Source organism: Carlito syrichta, unplaced genomic scaffold (assembly GCF_000164805.1).
Source record: "Carlito syrichta isolate Samal-C Ts95f unplaced genomic scaffold, Tarsius_syrichta-2.0.1 Scaffold316772, whole genome shotgun sequence".
Classification (NCBI taxonomy): Eukaryota; Metazoa; Chordata; class Mammalia; order Primates; family Tarsiidae; genus Carlito; species Carlito syrichta.
In genome coordinates, this window is record NW_007260868.1 from 50,823 (window position 1) to 68,919 (window position 18,097).

At 37.0% G+C, this 18,097-nt stretch overlaps 1 protein-coding gene across 1 annotated transcript; it reads right to left on the reverse strand.

Moving 5' to 3' along the window:
• Positions 1–608: 608 nt before the first annotated feature.
• Positions 609–16,278, reverse strand: LOC103277245 (syntaxin-binding protein 5-like). Its single transcript, XM_008074645.2, has 5 exons — positions 15,914–16,278; positions 10,329–10,494; positions 8,941–9,052; positions 6,818–7,038; positions 609–6,247 (listed from the first exon to the last, which is right to left on the reverse strand). The coding sequence occupies exons 1-5, from the start codon at positions 16,228–16,230 to the stop codon at positions 6,206–6,208; spliced, it is 858 nt and encodes a 285-aa protein (XP_008072836.2). The 5' UTR covers positions 16,231–16,278; the 3' UTR covers positions 609–6,205.
• Positions 16,279–18,097: the final 1,819 nt, after the last annotated feature.

The window sequence follows — 18,097 nt, forward strand, 5'->3', positions numbered from 1 at the left end:
AAAAAAAAAAAAAAAAGCCCAAGGAGCCGTGGAGCAAGCACTCTACAGAACCCTCAGGTCCTGGACTGATGAATGCCCATCATCACCGCTAGGTGGAAGCATAAATCCACAATAGCTTCATTTTTCTGCTTGGAGGAGCACTAAAATCTAACCTGAGAAGTGTGGAAGTAAGGTCTGCATGCTGAGGTTGTTGTTGTGTTTATCCTACCTCGGGTTCTCACGCTGCACTATTGCCAAGCTTATTTTTACTTGTACTTCATTGAAGGTGGACTTAGTCAACATCCTCAAAAGTTGTCGTTAAGGTCTTCCAATAAAAAGTTACTCTCCCCAGTTTGATGAAAAATTTGAATGGCTATTTCTAGCCTTTGGGTTAATAATTATAGTGAAATCTGTGAGTTTGAGGAATTTGTGTTTAGCTTTTTTTCTTTTTCTTTGTTCATTTAAATAAATATGTTGTACATTGCTCTCCCACCCTATCTCTGCCTTTTAAAAACAATCACACTTTGGCAAAACTGTGGTTCGGTGTTACAAATGAGGGTCTTACCTCTGTCCATATTTAATCTTGGCAAAAATCATTAGTGCATGACATCATGACATAAGAGAGCATCTATGTACAAACATATACAATTTTATTGATATCTCTACAGACTACAAGAATTTTGTTAAGTATAGTCACAATTGCTGAGTGCAACAGAAAAATAGTAATTTGTCATTTTCTGAAAAGATGCAAAAATTCTGAAGATGAAAGAAAGATACATCAATGATGTCATCTGTCTCTTATTTCCTAGAATAAAACATCACATAATTAAGTACTAAAAATTATAGGTTATTAGAGATTTTGATCCTGTGTACAATTGTCCACAACCACCACCTAGTTTATGTTCTGGCTTTGCAGTTGAGAAGGGTGGGCCAATACCAGAGGGAAAGCAGTGTGAGAGGCAAGAACTCTGAACTTTTTCTCGTTATGTGTTACTGTCTTTGAGAGGCTGGATTCTCCCTTTTGGAAGGTATAAGCACTCTTTCAGGGCACTAGAGTTCAGATAGAAGTTACAGGCATTCTCTTCCCTTGCAACACATCCAACAACTGAAAAATAAATTCAAGTGACCCTGGGAGCTTTTGATTGAGACAACAATCAAAGAGGAAGAGTTGTTCTCCCCTTTTTTGCTAAGACCAAGTCCAATAAAACATACCTACAGCAGAACAGGTACCTGGTACCCATGTCTGAAGAAGAACGAACAATAAATTTGGACCTGATGTAAGTAAATGATTATTTTGGGAATTTCTACTGTCCAAATACTGAGATTAGTTTTCCACTTAACTTTATATACTGCTGGATTTTCTGTTCTGTTTCTGGTATCTTGTGATGTCCTATGTATAAGACAATAAAAAAACCTGGATGTTTGAATTGGAATGAGTGGGCAAGTCACACAGGAAAATACCACAAAGACAGCAGTTGGGAGTTAATGTGGCACTGCCTGATCAGAAATCCATACATATTTTTGCTTTGTGTGAAAAATACAGAATAAATAGCAACCTAGCCATCATTATCTCTCACATTTTGCCTTCCATGACCCACTCAGAAGTGGGGCTGGGACACCAGCCAAGGTAGATAAACATGTTTTCCTTAGTTGGCCATAAAGCAGTGATGATCAGCTCTGGCGGGACATTAGAACCACCTTGCAAACTTCAAAAAATACTGATGTCTGGTTCCCACTCTGAGAGATTTTGATATAATTGGGAATTTTACAATTTCCTGAGGTGATTCTTATGTACAGGCAAGGCTGAGAATCACTCCTCTTGACAAATATATAAAGGCATTTATATGCACATCTAATTCCTCATCAAAGCTTCTTCCGCTTTACTCTGGCTCCCAGGTTCCTCCTCACCACAACCCTCTTGCACCAAATTAGTACTTCCTCTCCTTTCCTAAGCCAGACCTTCTGTCCTTTCTGGGCTATGTTTTCTACAAACACACACACTAAACCTGGGATGCTGTCAACCATGTTCCCTGGAATGGTGCTTCTTAAAGATACTGCTCGGCCCAAGTACAAAACAAGTACTTCTGGCACCTGGGGCAGTGTGCATGAGAAACGGACCCAACCAAAAATGGATTTGGGCTACAGAGGACAGAGGTGAAAATGCTCTGAAGGCTACCACGTTTCTCCTGATGCAAAGACCAAGAGCCGATATGAATGCTTTGATTCCTTTTGCTATTGCCCTCTCTGAGTTACTGTGGCAGGTCACAGGGTTCTTTTTTCCCACAGGGATGGCTTGTAATCATACAGAAAAACTCCCAGGTTGTTTCAGCTATCCTAAGTCAAGGAGAGGATTTTTCTAGACTAGTTTCGTTATTCCCTTCTGTCTGATTATTTGTGTCCAATATCTTAAAGAATCTAGCTTAATCTCTTGCAACCAACCTTAGGCCTACTTTGATTCTTCTTTCTCCAGTCACAATGATTCTTTAATGCAGGATGGTATTTTAAAAACTGGATACATAGGTCATACCAAAAGGGACTCCAACAATAAACTTTTTCCTTTGAGATCCTCTAAAAATGTTAGATGGGACCAAGGTTTTCATTTATTAGCTTGAGAATCAAGTTCAAAGACGTAAAAAATTGTTGTTATGACTGAATTACTAGAAACCATCTCATTCAGTTCTGTCACTGTTGTTCCAAAGTTGCAGTCAGACAGTGACCCTGATGATGACTGGTGCACTAAGTCTGGGGTTCAATGAAGCATGAGAAACAAAGTCAGTACTGCTGCTTTTGCAGGGGATTAAAATGAATAATAGATCAATTATCCCAACATCAAAACTCCATGATTAGTGAATGATTACATGATGGGGATTATTGCTCACATTATTACTGGAAAACAAAACTTCTAGCTTCTCACTGATGGAAAGATCTGCAAAGCCTATGTTCCGCTGGGACACTAAGAAGGGCTTATCTCTTGAGGGAGTCATGAGAGACAGGTCAACTCGCTGAGACTGCAGTTTGCAAGCTTTATCTTCTGATACCACCATAACAGAGAGAATGCAATTTTGATGATACCTAAGGCTCTCAGAGTCATTTTTTCTATCATTGTCCAAATTACTAAGAATATTTTCCTTATGTTTTAAGATAGAAGAAAGATAGTAAAGATAAGAAGATGCAAAGATTACATGGATTAACAGTACTAATTTTCCAAAGATGGTGATGACTATGATTAGGTGATGGTGATGGTGGTGGTGGTGGTGATAGTGATGGTGTGTGGGTGTGTGTGTGTGTGTTTGCATGCTAAGGTCAGTGCAACAGAACAGAAATATTCAAAGAGAAAAATCACATCCACATTAGATTCTTGTTATTGCTGTCTCTTTGAATTACAAAAATAATTTTGATACAGTAAAACCTCATTAATTTGAATTCCACTAATCAGAAGGAGTTTGTGAGATGAAGGTACCCTTACATTAAGAAAGGGCTTATAAAAACAATTCTGAAAGTCACATCTAAACTACTCAAAAAAACCTATTCTTTTCAAGCATTTCAGAAGCACCTATTTACTTCCAGTTGATTTTTATCTATTCATTAAAGTCAGAGTTTTAAGCATGTCTACTGTGAAATGCTGCAATGTCCTTTCTGATATTTTTTTCTGTGTGCTTTATATTCTATAGCTGTTATTTTTCACTGATTCATATAAGCTTTCTCCAAAATTGTATTTTATTGCATATGAACACACATGTAACTTTGTGTATAATAATTTATCTTGCTAAGACACTGTGCACTTATAATGTGCAGTTTTATACAAGACATATATTACATATTCACATAATCTATCTCTTTAAATGATGTAGGATAGTGCTCTAAACTAGGAGAAATCTTGGCAATGGCTGGAGACATTTTTGATCGTCATTACCAGGGAGTTCCTTCTGGTATCTGATAGACAGAAGTCAAAGATGTCATTAACATTCTACACAAGACAGTCCCCCACAACAGACTTTTCTGTGGATTGTGCCATTATTGAGAAACTCTGGTGTGGGACAACTTAAGTCAAATGTTACTGGGGGGGCCTTGTAGTAGTCATCAAATTTAGTGCTAATTTGGACTGAATTTTATTTCTAAATAAACGAATATTTCACTCTTTTAGGTTTTTTAAAAACATAAATGATAAAATATTTGTTTAGAAAATCAGAAAACTGGGTCCTTGTACTGATGGTACAAATAGTGCATTACAATTTGATCGCCAATATTTTCCACATCCTGGTCTCAAGCTTCTACAATATTTTGACTATATAACTTTGTAACTAGATAAGTTATATAGTCATGCCATGTCTGTAATTCCAGGGCAGGATCTATTATCCTAAAGTCATTCACAGGAGTCTGGGAGGTTCAGGGAGAGGATTTTAAAAAATAAGCAGGAGGATTCAAAGACTCTGAAAAATGCTATCCCAGTATATATTTTCCGATTGTTTCAATTATTTTTGCACTTCTCAGAATTCTGAGACATTGTAAAGAAAGTGCTACTTCAAACAAAACATTTTTAAAAACAGATATTCTATTTTTGACTATTTAAATAATCTGGACTCTAGGAAAATGATAAATTCTTAAGAAATACAAATGTAAACCAATAAAGACTTTGATGAATCAAAATTCAATAAGTCAAACCCATAATTTTAAAAACAGATTTTTTTGGAAGAATCATATTACAGAAGGGGTCCTGGAATATGCCCACATACATTCTTATGACTTTTGGCTTTCAGAATCATGTTAAATGGTAGTTGGTGTCTTTATTTTGTTTTGCCTCTAGTGCTTCTTTGTAGAGTTATGATAGATACCTTTCATCCTGTTAGGGTATTCTTTATTACATTTTAAAAAAAGTTTTAAATAAGGAAAAGGTGTTGGCATCTGTTGACATAATTCTGTGGCTTATATTATTTAACCTAGTTAGTGACACAATTATTGATTTTGTATCATTACACTCTCCTTATATTTTTGTTGTCCATGATAACTGAGGCCATGACAGCAAAAATATCACTACATTTTATAAAAATTTCCAACAATAATTAGTGAACCAAAAAGTATTTTCTAATGAAAGCCCTTATTAATTTGAAGTGAATCAACCAGAATCCCTTTCTCAAAACATTAACTGAGGTTTTACTGAATCACACTAAAGAGAATGACCGGTTTGGTCTGTGAATGTCAGGCTGCGAGAGCACCTTGAGTTGTAGACCCCACTGGGTTTGAACAGTAATATACTGTGTAACTGACAGACAAGGATACAAATGGAGTTCTAAAAATATATCACTTTAGAAACTGAAATTGGGGTGTCTGAAATTTCACTTTCTTGTGAAATCAGTTCTCATAGCTAACTGCGTTGCTCCTAGTCTAGTTTCCCTAAACCTATCATCAACTCCCGTGCAGAGTATAAGCCAGGCTGAGAAAATGCTTTGGGGTGACCCAACCCTGCATGGTTTGTGCTAAAAACAGCAACTCATTCTGAAGGTGTTAGAAATGGAAATAATTGTGTTGGGAATAATTTACTATATTGGCAATACTTGATTATGACTGAGAACTGTGGAGAGAGACCTGTGGAGAGGGAACACTAATCAGACTCTTGCCATAAGAATTCAATAATGTTCTAGTCTAATGAAAGTTACACATGAGAAGAAAACTCTGGGTTTTTGTTTTGTTGTGTTGTTTTCCTATTCAGTAGGGTATGGCAAATATATTTGAAGTGCACTGAAATCTTCTAATGCAGATTTTTTAAATTGTCAGTGTGGCCCAATTGATAAAAACAGTTTACCATAAATCTTTTTTTTTCTTCTGTTACAACATGCTCTTTTTCTTTTCCTCTTAAGATGTTAATTTATCATGCAAAGAATTTTTTTCATTAAGTGCATTAATGCTTTTGTTTATACAGGAATTTTCAGATCAAAAGGACTCCCCATGGTTCCTAAATGTAAATCCTTAGCAAATGACATGCCAAGATGACAGCCCCATTCCACATGGGAAAAGGCAAATTCAGCCATGTCTTGGGATTCTAACCAGGGCTCCAGCCTTTGGGTTATACAGTGTCTCTGATACGTCTCCTTGATGATAACTTCAGATTTACTGTAATGGAACATTTTGTAGAAGAAACTGGCTTTTAGCAGTTGAATAGTGATGCTGGGAATAAATTTGGTTTCCCTGAATAATGGCTTCTCAAAGCAGTCACAGCTTCTTTAGAAGTTTAGAATTGGTACCATTTCTTATCCTTATATTTCAGCATTAACTGCAAAGAAAAAAATAGTCACCATAAGATTCTTCAAAATAAATTAAAAGTGCTATTCACATCAAGCCCATATTGAGCTAATCTGGTATATCTAACTAAATCTCAAAACTTACAATCAAACTGTTATGCTTCTTTTATTTTGTGGAATCGAGTACATATGAGAAAGATTTAAAAAACAAACACGCACCTGATGAAGCTGTAAAGACTCAGTTGATAGGAAATGATGTTTAATGATTGAAACAAAATGGGGGGTGTGGGTCCCAGCCTCATGCCTCCATGATCACGTAATCTACCTAAACACCTTTGAAGCTGAAGGTGCACAATACAGACCCAATATATCAGAACCAATGGATGATTTTCTTTAATTATTTCCAAAGGTACAGAGTATCAATGTTACAGTATTTTTAAAAACCTTTTATCTTCCACATGTTGGGGAAATTATAATACTTAGAAGAGATTCAGGTTACCCTGATTATCACACGGAATCTCTGTCTCAGCTCTCTTGTGCAGGACCTAAACGTGTGAAGTTACCACTGTATGAAGATGACTCTGCTTACATAGGCAGTTTACCTCATGTGCGTGTTTGGAGAATGCTTCTGCGCTGGTCATCATGCCTGCAGTTTTCTCCTCCAGCTCTCCCAGCCTTTGTCCTCTCTCGTCAAGTGCAATCCGTGCTCGGGTCAGCTCTCCCATCACTCCTCCAGCAGCACCTTTCACACCTTCTATGCCACCTGGGCCAGGAATGTGTTGTGCGAGGCTGCGGGATGCTTTTCCTGCTGAAGCTTCCCCAACTGGAAATTCAAGCCATGGCAGTTTAAAGCATTTTGTCAGGAATTCAAATAGTCAAGCTTGTCACCAAGGAAAAGTACTTATATTACATTCTACTGTCATAATTCTCATTAAAAGAGAGACATATTGGGTCCTGTCACGTATTTGTGTTTGGAGATGTTAGCACTTACTCAAGAAAAATGACTAAGAGACCGAGAGAGATATTGCTACCACATGCCTGTTTTGTGTGTGTGGCTTCCATGCAATATTGCATTTATTGACATGGCTGAACTGGAATACTTAAAACATATGCGACCTCATATTTAACATATATTATTGTCTGTTCCAATCTTAGGCCTGATCATTTACTTAAATTTCTGTCCAGGTTATTCCAACCTTCTCTGTTCATCTTGAAATATTAGCCTTTGTAGGCCTCAGATTTTCTCTGTCTTTCCTTCTGTAAATACTAGAGAATAGGGTATAAATATATATATGTGATTGATATTAATATACGTATGTTAAATTTTGTGACTTATACAAGCTAAAAAAAACTTTCCAGTCACTTGCAAATTCAGTTCTTTTCAGTTTCAATGGAGTAAAACAATTTTTTTCAGAGATGGGGTCTTGCTATGTTGCCCAGGCTGGACTTGAACTTCTGGGCTCAAGCAACCCTTCTGCCTTAGCCTCCCAACTTGCTGGGACTACAGGCACATGCCCCAACAGTTGACTCTCAATGAAGCTAAAAAAAAATATTGAAAGATAGCTATCTTGGCAGAAATTTAGTGAGCCTTCCCACAGATGTCACTATGGGATAAAATCTAGTTTTTTTTTTTTAACAAGATGAAATCTCAGTTTGTTTGGGTTTTTTTTTGTTTTTTGTTTTGAGTTGGAGTCTCACTCTGTCACCCAGACTAGAGTGCAGTGGCCGCTCCCGGCCACCGCAGCCTCGACCTGCTGGGCTCCAGCAATCCTTCCGCCTCAGCCTTCCAAGTAGCCAGAATTATAGGCATGCGCTACCATGCCCGGCTGATCTTTTGATTTATTGTAGAGATGATGTCTCGCCTGCCCAGGTGGGTCTCGAACCCGCGGGCTCAGGCAATCCACTCACCTCAGCCTCCCAAAGGTGCGGGATTACAGGCTGAGCCACCAAGCCCGGCTGTTTTGTTTTTTAATTGACATATTATAACATTACCTTTTTACAGTGTACAATTCATGAGTTTTTAGTGCAACCATCAGCAACCATCTGCACTGTCTGATTTCAGAACATGTTCAAGACCCCAGCTCCGCCAAGCCCATACCCATTAGCTGTCACTATTCCCTCGTCACGCCAGCACCAGGCAGTTCTTGCTCTACTTTCTGTCTCTCTGAATTTTTCTGGAATCATACAATATGTGACCTTTTTGGCCTAGGTTCTTTCACTTAGCAGGATGTTTTCAAGGCTTACCTGTCGGACCATGTATCAGTACTTCATTCCTTTTCAAGACCAAGTAATATTATATTGTATGATGTCACCTAGGTGTTTTTTCATTGTTAAAAGTTAAACAGAAAGAGTTTTCATCTGCAAGATCAAATGGTGGTGGGATATTCTGGAAAACATATTTTCACTTTTCTCTGAAGATGTTCCCTAGTATCCTCTTGCTGCTTTTTGGTTACTTTTTATCTAAGTCTCACTAGTAGTTTTTTAAAGTAATTTATCCTGTAGCATTGATAAGCCTTACATTCTGAATAAGGAATCTGTTTCCCAGTAGTGAAGTGACAAATCTGATTCATGTTTATTAAACAGAATAACAGAAGGAAACAAATATTTAGACTTTAAGATAGTAGCCAAAAAACCCCTAGTTTAGCATTTGAGATCACATATTACGTTAAGTTACACACACACCTTCTATTTTGTGTTACATTTTTATAATGAGGAATTTACTCACAGAGCTCTTCTCTGTCAAATGTTTGTCCACTTCCACCAAACAGCCCCTTGAGAAAGCCTCTGTTTTGAGCTTCGGGTGTCTCTATGGGAGTAAACAAATCTCCTAGCATATCCTGTACCAAATTTAAAGAAAGAAAAAAGCATTAGAGTCACTAAAAAATTACTTGATAGAGAAAAAGTTAGCAGGTGTGTTAGAATACATCACAAAGAGACAGTCTGCTTTCCATATGTACTCCTGGATTTTTGCTTTGCACACAGTTCTCTCTCTGGAGTTTCTTTCTCCACCTCCTTTTCCTTCCTTTCTCTAGCAACACATATCCTAATATTTTCTCTTTTTCCCTCCACTAGTAGAGGGCATGGGAAGCTAATATAGTCACCCTAGGATTACTTTCTACCTATGATCAATGACTACCAATCCAGACCTCTGATCCTTTTTCAGTTACCACAGCCTCTTTCTTATCCTGGTTTCCTTCCCTAAACTAAGTATGGGCTGCCCTATGAAATAGGAAGCCTTTGGTGATATATGGAAGAGGCTGGATCTATTATTTACCTCAAGTACAAAATTATGAAATGGTTCAAGATAATTGAAATGAATCAAAATAGGCAGTGAGTGTATGGTGAGGTAGAATTGTTCTTGATGTTTGTTGTGCCTTAAAATGACTGGAGAAATATCTCATTGGAAATGCAGACATTCAGGTTGTATTCCACATATATTAAATCAGAATCTACACAGCTATGCTCTGGTTATTTGTATTTTATCAGATCCTGCCCTCTTGGTCTTTCTAAAACAGATCAAAGTTTAAGAACCATCAGTATGTGGGAAAGAACTTAAAGAGTCAAAGTATCTGTGACCTAACCTCAGTTTTCTATAAGATATATATATATATATATTTATTTATTTTTTCCCAGTCAGAGTCTCACTCTGTCGCCTAGGCTGCAGTGGCACTCTGTCACCTAGGCTGGAGTGCAGTGGCATGCTCACACAGCCGCCACAGCCTTGACCTGCTGGGCTCAGGTGATCCTTCTGCCTCAGCCTTCCAAGTAGCTGGAACCACAGGCATGCACCACCACACCCAGCTATTTTTTGATTTATTGTAGAGACAAGGTCTTTTCATGATGCTCAGGTTGGTCTTGAACCCCTAAGCTCATGTAATCCTCTCGCCTCTGCCTCCCAAAGCGCTGGGATTATTTCTGTGCATACCTACAAGTTGGTAGGCTCCAAGTGAAGAACATATGTTCAAAACATGTTCTAGGAAAGTCTGATCTAATAATATTTTGTTCTAGGAAAGACTGATCTAATAATATTTTAGTTTTTAGACATCTTTCTCATTCTTTCTCTTTTAACAACTATGCACAATTTTTTTCCCATAGGGGTACCTCCTGACATACCTGTAGATTATCACACATTTCTTGGCTGTATGTTAGCCGTTGAATTTCAGTAGGAGAGACGAGGTACAATGCTTGTCCTTCATTGGTAAAACAAAATGTTCGTGCTATCCTCATGTCTGTCAGTGGCAAATAATTAACATCCAACATTGGGCGAAGACTAGGTAGGCTGAATAGAAAAAGGTAAATCTACGTTTTATATTCAAGTTGTTAGAAGCAGATCCTTACATAAAAACAGTACTTTTTATACTGTTATTTTATGATTGTTTCTTTTTATTTTCTTGAAGGCTCAGTGGTAAGAAACTAGACTTTCACATAAAATTATATACACACAAAAAAAACTATGGGCACTTGTCTCCTAATTCATACAGATATTTAGCAAATGTCTTTGAAGGATTAAATGCAATAGCTAGCAATTTCAGGGCCACTTTTCGCAGCATTTCACAGATTCCTACAATATGATTATAGCCTCTGGTTATATCAGAAATATCGCAGCTAGAAAGTGTCTGACTACATACTTTGTCGACTGCCTCTCCTGAAGGCAAAACTCCTAAGTCTGAGGAGGTTATATCCCAACAGAGAGGTGGAGTGGGTCCAGTTCACTGTGCCCAGAAACGTAGTGGCCTTGCTCCCCATTCCTTTACTCACTCTGTACATAGGAAGTGAAAATTACTTGTAACTTAGGTAACTGCCCTGAAGGTGTGATTAATAAATAAACATGGTCAATGCTGTAAGGGAATGAGAATAAGTTATAAATAATGGACCCGAATTTGCACATCCAATGAATACCAAATATCCGAAGTGTCTTACCCGGGGCTATGTGCTTATCCTAATGTAGTCAGCAAAATATTTACCAGAATGTCCCTTTGGAAACTGTTGTAAGAGCTAGTTTTACAAACCATTGAAGAAAACCAATCCCATTGCTTTTTAATTATCTTTAAATGCCAGAGAGAGAGAGAGAGAGAGAGAGAGAGAGAGAGAGAGAGAGAGAGAGAGAGAGAGAGAAACTTGTAACTCAAGGTTTGAAACCATTCTACCGATTCTGAGTATGCCCACTGATTTTAAAAGATCCCAGGTCATAAAACCAGCACATTAAAATAGAAAGTACTGATTTATCTTATCAAAGTAGTTTCTAACTATTCCTTGAACACTATAAGTTTACTGAATAAAATAGGACCTTAAACCTGCCATTTCATGAGGTTTTTCATGAGGTTCTAAAACTGTGGTGCCCAATATGGTAACCACTGACCACACGTGGTTATTGAGCAGGTGGTATGTGCCTGGTCTGAATTTAGATGTGCTGCAAATGTTAATTACACAATGGATTCCAAAGACTTAGTATGAATAAAGAATTATCTAATATCTAAAAAGAGATATTAAAAGATGACCTGTTATAGCACTTCAGGTAACTAATCTCCTTAAGCTGCAGTCTAAAGCAAACCCAGTTAAACAGATTTCCTTGATAGATTCAGTCAAATTAATGAGTGAGGGTGAGGAAGCGGTTCCAATGGACTTTTCTGATGGGCTACATTGTCTATGCCGTATAATAAAAATAAGCCCCTCCCCCCAAAAAAAAAGAAAAGAAAAGAAAATGAAAGAAAAAAGGTAAAATCACTTCAGGTAGGAAATGGGAAAGAACAAGTCACTTATTAAATTCTAGGAAATAATTGCTTTTAAAACTGAAAAAAAAATATTTTCTTCTATGAAGGACAACTTAATAAATAGAGTCAGGTAACTAAAGATAGTTCTTACAAAAAAGTGGCCCTTACATCCCAGTTTGAGAATTTATACATAGGTAAACCTTTTGTCTCTCTATTTTATTTTATTTTATTTCATTTCTTTTTGAGTAGGAGTCTCACTCTGTCACCCAGGCTGGAGTGCTGTGGTACACTCACGGCTTCCGTAGTCTTGACCTGCGGGGCTCAGGTGATCCTTCTGCCTCTGCCTTCCAAGTAGCTGGAACCACAGGCACGCACCACCAGGCCCAGCTAATTTTTTTTTAATTGTAGAGACGAAGTCTCACCAAGTTGCCCAAGCTGGTCTCAAACCCCTGTGCTCAGGTAATCCTCTCACCTCCGCCTCCCAAAGTGCTGGGATTACAGGCATGAGCCACTGTGCCCAGACCTCTCCACTCTCATATTTGCTTTTCTAGGCTTGGGTACTTAGCATCTACACAGTCATTAGCTACCTGCCATCAATCAGAAAACTAGGACTGGAGAAGACTGAGTTCAGGTCAATTGTGTTCTGACAGGGCCTGGAAAGGTTCTAGGAATATACTCAGAATGGGAAAATTAATAAAGCGAGGAGCATGCTAATTTGCAGGATTCGTTTCTTCAAGCCACATAACAGAGTACACACCATCATTTCCTACTTATACTTTACATATGTATTACTAAAATCATGTCATTTCCTTTTCAAATATTTTTGAGGCTCCTCAGGAACACATGAAGAGTTTCTACTATGACATAATATCAAAGTAGCCATTATCATGCAAAGCAGCTTTTACAAAGAACAGAGGACGGACGACAGATACCGTCTTCATTTCTCAATAAATCTCTCATCAATCTAGATGGTAGCACATATTCATTTAAATATAAGTTAATTTGGGGATACATAACATCACTTGAGAAACGAAGAAACACTAAAATTTTGCAAAAACAAAGTAAGTAATCCCCATCAAGCTAAAATTCCAGTTGTGATATAATAGCATTCAGTGAAAGACAAATTTTGAGTGACTAAATGCTAGCTTAGGGGAGGGAAAAATTTGTGTGAGATACACACACATTCACACACACACACACACAACCAAAACAAACTTATTTTTTTCAAAACCGAGGTATGTCTAGGAGTTAAATAATCATTTTCAAACAAGTCTGAAATGAACTTCACTGGAAATTTCTAAAAATAGTTTGAGAAAATGAAAACCAGATAAAGAGAGAATCTGAAATATATGAGAGAATGAAGAGACCATAAAATGATTTTTTTATTTTTAAACACTTTCTCCTTCGCTAACTACTTTACCTTGTCTTACAAGTCTGTTTATGTCTCCCCTATTAAAAAAAAAAAAAAATACTCTTAAAATTTAGTTTCATTCTTGAACTACTTTCCTGTCTCTCATTTCTCTCTTTGCCACAAAATTTCCTGAAAAAATAATCTATACTAGGGTAAAAGAGCCAGGTAGGAAATATTTTAGGCTTTGTAGGCCACACAGTCTGTGCTGCAATTATTCAACTCTGCCCTTCAGTGCAAAAGCAGTCAATATACAGCAGATGGGTGTGGCTCTGTTTCTGAAAATCTTTATTTATGGACACTGAAGTTTGAATTTAGTATAATTTTCACATATCATAAAATATACTTCTCTTAGATTTTTTTCCAACCATTAAAAAATGTAAAGACTACGCTTAGCTTGCAGGCTGAGCAAAATCAGATGGGAAAGTGGGGATATATTTGGTTTATGGGTTACAGTTTGCCAACTCCGATCTACACACTGCTTATATTCTTGTTCCCTTGAAAATTAACTTTTGCCTCTACCATGTTGCCAAAATTTGCATTCTCAAAGGTCATAAACATCCTACTAGTTGCAATAGCTAGCATTTTTTACTTACACTCAAACTCTTTGACTTCTCTGCTATATTTTACTACCTCTTGACCACCTCTTTTGTTTCGATATTTCTTTCTCCTTTTTATTTCATGAAGTTATACCATTCGATCCTTTTCCTATCTTTCTAATGACCTTTCAGTCTCCTTTACTGACCCTCTTCCTTCTTCCACTACAATAATTGCAGAGGTATATCCACATTTCTATCTTCAATTGTCTATTTCTTGTTTCATTAAATTGCCCATTAAACTTCTGCTGACTGGCATATAAACACCTCAAATTTCAAATATTCATTCTCAATTTATTCTCAAACATTGTCAGCTTTTCCAAAACCTTCTGACTTCCCTATCTGTTAATGGCATCCTCACTGTTATCCAAGTAAAAAAAATTTTTCTAACCTTTAAACTTTTTATAACTCTAAGATGTAGCAACCTTCATTACCATTTATAACCAGTTAGTTTTGTATTTAATAAGTTCCTCCTTTATCCCTCATACATGTTCCTTTCTTGCCTTCTACATAGCTACCATTTCAGTTTAAAAGCCCATCCCAAGCTCTCCCTCCATGTGTATTTCCTAATGCAACATTAGAGAAGGTTAATTACCTGCTTAAACTCCTATTTCCTATTAGTTGAATAATGTCAAACTCTTAGACTGACATTCAAGGTCATCAACAATGTGTTCTGGTCCACCGCCAGGTTATTTTCCTCCCAACAACTCTTCTTTTATAATACATGTTCTATGACTTTGAACTCTGGGAACTAAATTTGTGACTAGAAAATTCAATCCCCTATTTTCTCTGTTGGAATTTACATTTTCCTTTGTGTTATAATTTCTCGTGCTGCAATTACTCCCCAGTTAGATGGAAAGCCTCTTTTTTTTTTGAGTGGGAATCTCACTCTGTTGCCCAGGCTGGAGTTCAGTGGCACGCTCACAGCCACAGCAGCCTCAACCTGCTGAGCTCAGGCGATCCTTCCTCATCAGACTTCCAAGTAGCTGGAACCACAGGTGTGTGCCACCACACCCAGCTAATTTTTTATTTATTGTAGAGACGAGGTCTCACCAAGTTGCCCAGGCTGGTTTCAAACCTGTGGGCTCAGGCAGACAAGAAGCTTCTTAAAAGTCAGAAGCATGTTTTACTAATTTATATATTCCTTCACAGGCCTAATACAATGCTTAACTGTTTCAATGATTTTTAGAACTAGGTGAAATATTGAAAAGAATGACAGTGACTTCTAAATAGTACAGAGTTATTAACTATTTGCTGAATTCATAATTAGGTAATTATTTTTGTGTCTCATAAACTTTATTTCATTTCACTAAGAGTAGAATGAAATCTTTCAGTTGATACCTTATTTTTAAAAAGTATCTGATGACTTTTAGTATACTATTCAGTGCTGGCTTCATTTTTCCTAGACTTGTAACCTCAGGCAAATAACATAACTTCAATTTATAAACATATGTAAAATGGAGGATGCAAATAATACCTTAATTTTCCTATGACCTTTAGGAGTTCTAAGGGTCAAGTGAAATTTTATGTGTAAAATTCTTGAGTGAAATATAAAACATAATGAAAGTAACAGTTAACTTCTTTTCCTTTTAACTTATTCATCTTTTATTTCCAGTGACTAGCATAGTATCTGGGAGATAACATACACTCAGTAAATGTTTGTTGAATGAATGTATGAATGATTGAAAAATCATTTTTTTCTAAGATTACTTGATGTCAATTAAAATATATCTTTTATTCACAATGCCAAACATTTTTAGCAAAAAAAACTAAAAAATAAAATTGGAAAAAAACAAACAAAAAAACCCCTCAAAACCAAAACTCTCATCAAATTGTTGAATAATAAAACATCCACAAACATCATGAAACAATGATCTCAGGCTGCTTCTTGATAATATCTTGCATATTACACTTATGCTTTTTAGAACTGTACCTTTCTGGCATTGTTATAATTACCAGATAATTTATAAAGAAGGCAAGTACCTCATTATCATGATATGTCCATTAGCACAAAAGCATGCCAAGCAGGCACTGTTACACATGACCACCACATTTGCTTGCAGTATAAAAGATGTCTCAGTGATGTTATGGACATAAAGGCAAGTCTGAGAAGGCAGTGAGAAGACTTTGGCTTGTTTTTCTGAGCAGATTATTGTATACTGATGATCTCCTATTTCTTGGGATGCAGAAGGTGAGTTCGTGACCACTTTCCTTTTCCAAGATTTTTCGTTTTCATCTATGCTGTTTGGATCCCTCCAAACTTCATAGGGCGGTTGCATTAATCCACCAGTTCGGTCCATACAGGAGAATGTTAGCACAGCTCCTTTCAGTGTGAGCAATGTACCTAGAAAAACAATTTTATATCACTGACACGTGAAATTATTTCTAAAGTATCTATGGGCAACAAAAGTTTTACATTATGATAATTTATATCTATAGTGTTATATTATTGCCCTAACATACATTAGTAGATTCATGAGTTCCTCTGTTGCAATAGCTTGGAACTGTAGAATGGTAGATCTAAAAGGAGCTTAAGATGTCAACTCATCAAATCATCCCTTTATATTAATTTAAAAAACTGACCCAGCCGGGCTCGGTGGCTCAGCCTGTAATCCCGCGCCTTTGGGAGGCTGAGGTGAGTGGATTGCCTGAGCCCGCAGGTTTGAGACCCGCCTGGGCAGCGAGACCTCATCTCTACAATAAATCAAAAATCATCCGGGTGTGGTAGCGCGTGCCTGTAATTCCGGCTACTCGGAAGGCTGAGGCGGAAGGATCGCCGGAACCCACCAGGTTGAGGCTGCGGTGGCCGGGAGCAGCCACTGCACTCCAGTCTGGGCGACAGAATGAGACTCCAATTCAAAACAAACAAAAAAAACTGACCCAGAAAGGTTATGAGACTTGGGTCAGATCACATAACAAGTTAGTTCAGAGCTTGTACTAAAAGTCAGGTATCCTGATTCCTTATCCAGTATTCTTTCATTATACTATATGGTCACCTTAAAATACTTTTTAAAAAGGAAAATTTAAAAAATTATGTAACTTATTTATTGGAATAATTTCAACTGAAAAAATTATATCATCTGACTCCATTTTTGTCATTTCAGGCTAATTTGCAAGAAAACGCTTGTCTCAGTCTGTCACCTAGGCTGGGTTGCAGTAGTGGGATCATAGTTCATTACATCCTTGACCTCCTGAGCACAAGTGATCCTTCAGTCTCAGCCTCCCAAGTAGCTGAGACTACTGGTGCATGTCACCATGCTTGGTAAGTTTTTAAATTTTTTGTAGAGACAAAATATCACTGTGTTGTCTAGTCTGGTCTTGAGCTCCTGGCCTCAAACAATTCTCCTGCCTGAGCTTCTCAAAGTGCTGGGATTACAGATGTGATATAAATATGCTTTTAAAATTTCCCTCTGAAATTGAACACTCAGAATAACTTTCATACAATTTAAATATTAAGAGTTTATGCTAGCAATTTTTAATTGTATGAAAAAGACAAAAACAACTACCTTTGACTCTTAGGCAGGTTTATGTATCTTTATACAGAAAAGGGTCTTACTCACCTGAATTTTCTGAGGTTGAAAATTCATGCCAGATTATAACCTATGGGTGATTTTTACCAATCTCAGAGGATATACTATAAATTTTAAGAGGTAATGTAGACTATATTGACCTTTGGGCATTTCCAGACTTCCCTAAGCAGTGTCCTACTGGCCCCTTCTTTCCTTTATCCTCGTACATCATGCAGAGAAATTGTGTTAACTCAAAGGTGTACATGCATGTGAATGAGCCTTGACAAGAGAAGGGTGACAGATAAAATATATATATTCATTCAGAAAGCACTTTACTTATAATTTTGAGGACTTAAAATTTATCAAATTCAAAAGAATATAGTTGGATGATCTAACATCTTGGTTGTGTTTTTAAACCCACTTTAAAACTAGGAAATCTGTAAAATGGCTCATAAGGGTAACCAAGGAGGATAGGAGAGTAGAGGTTTAGGTGCTTCAGTCTAAGGGTCAGTCTAAAAAAAAAATCTCTCCATAATGCCTAAAGCTATGAAGAATTATTTAATTAGAATTCATATAGGATTAATCCTGCTATTTGGTAAAACTGCATTTTTTTAACTACCTGCCTGCAAAGACTTTTCTAAGTATAAATATCAATATC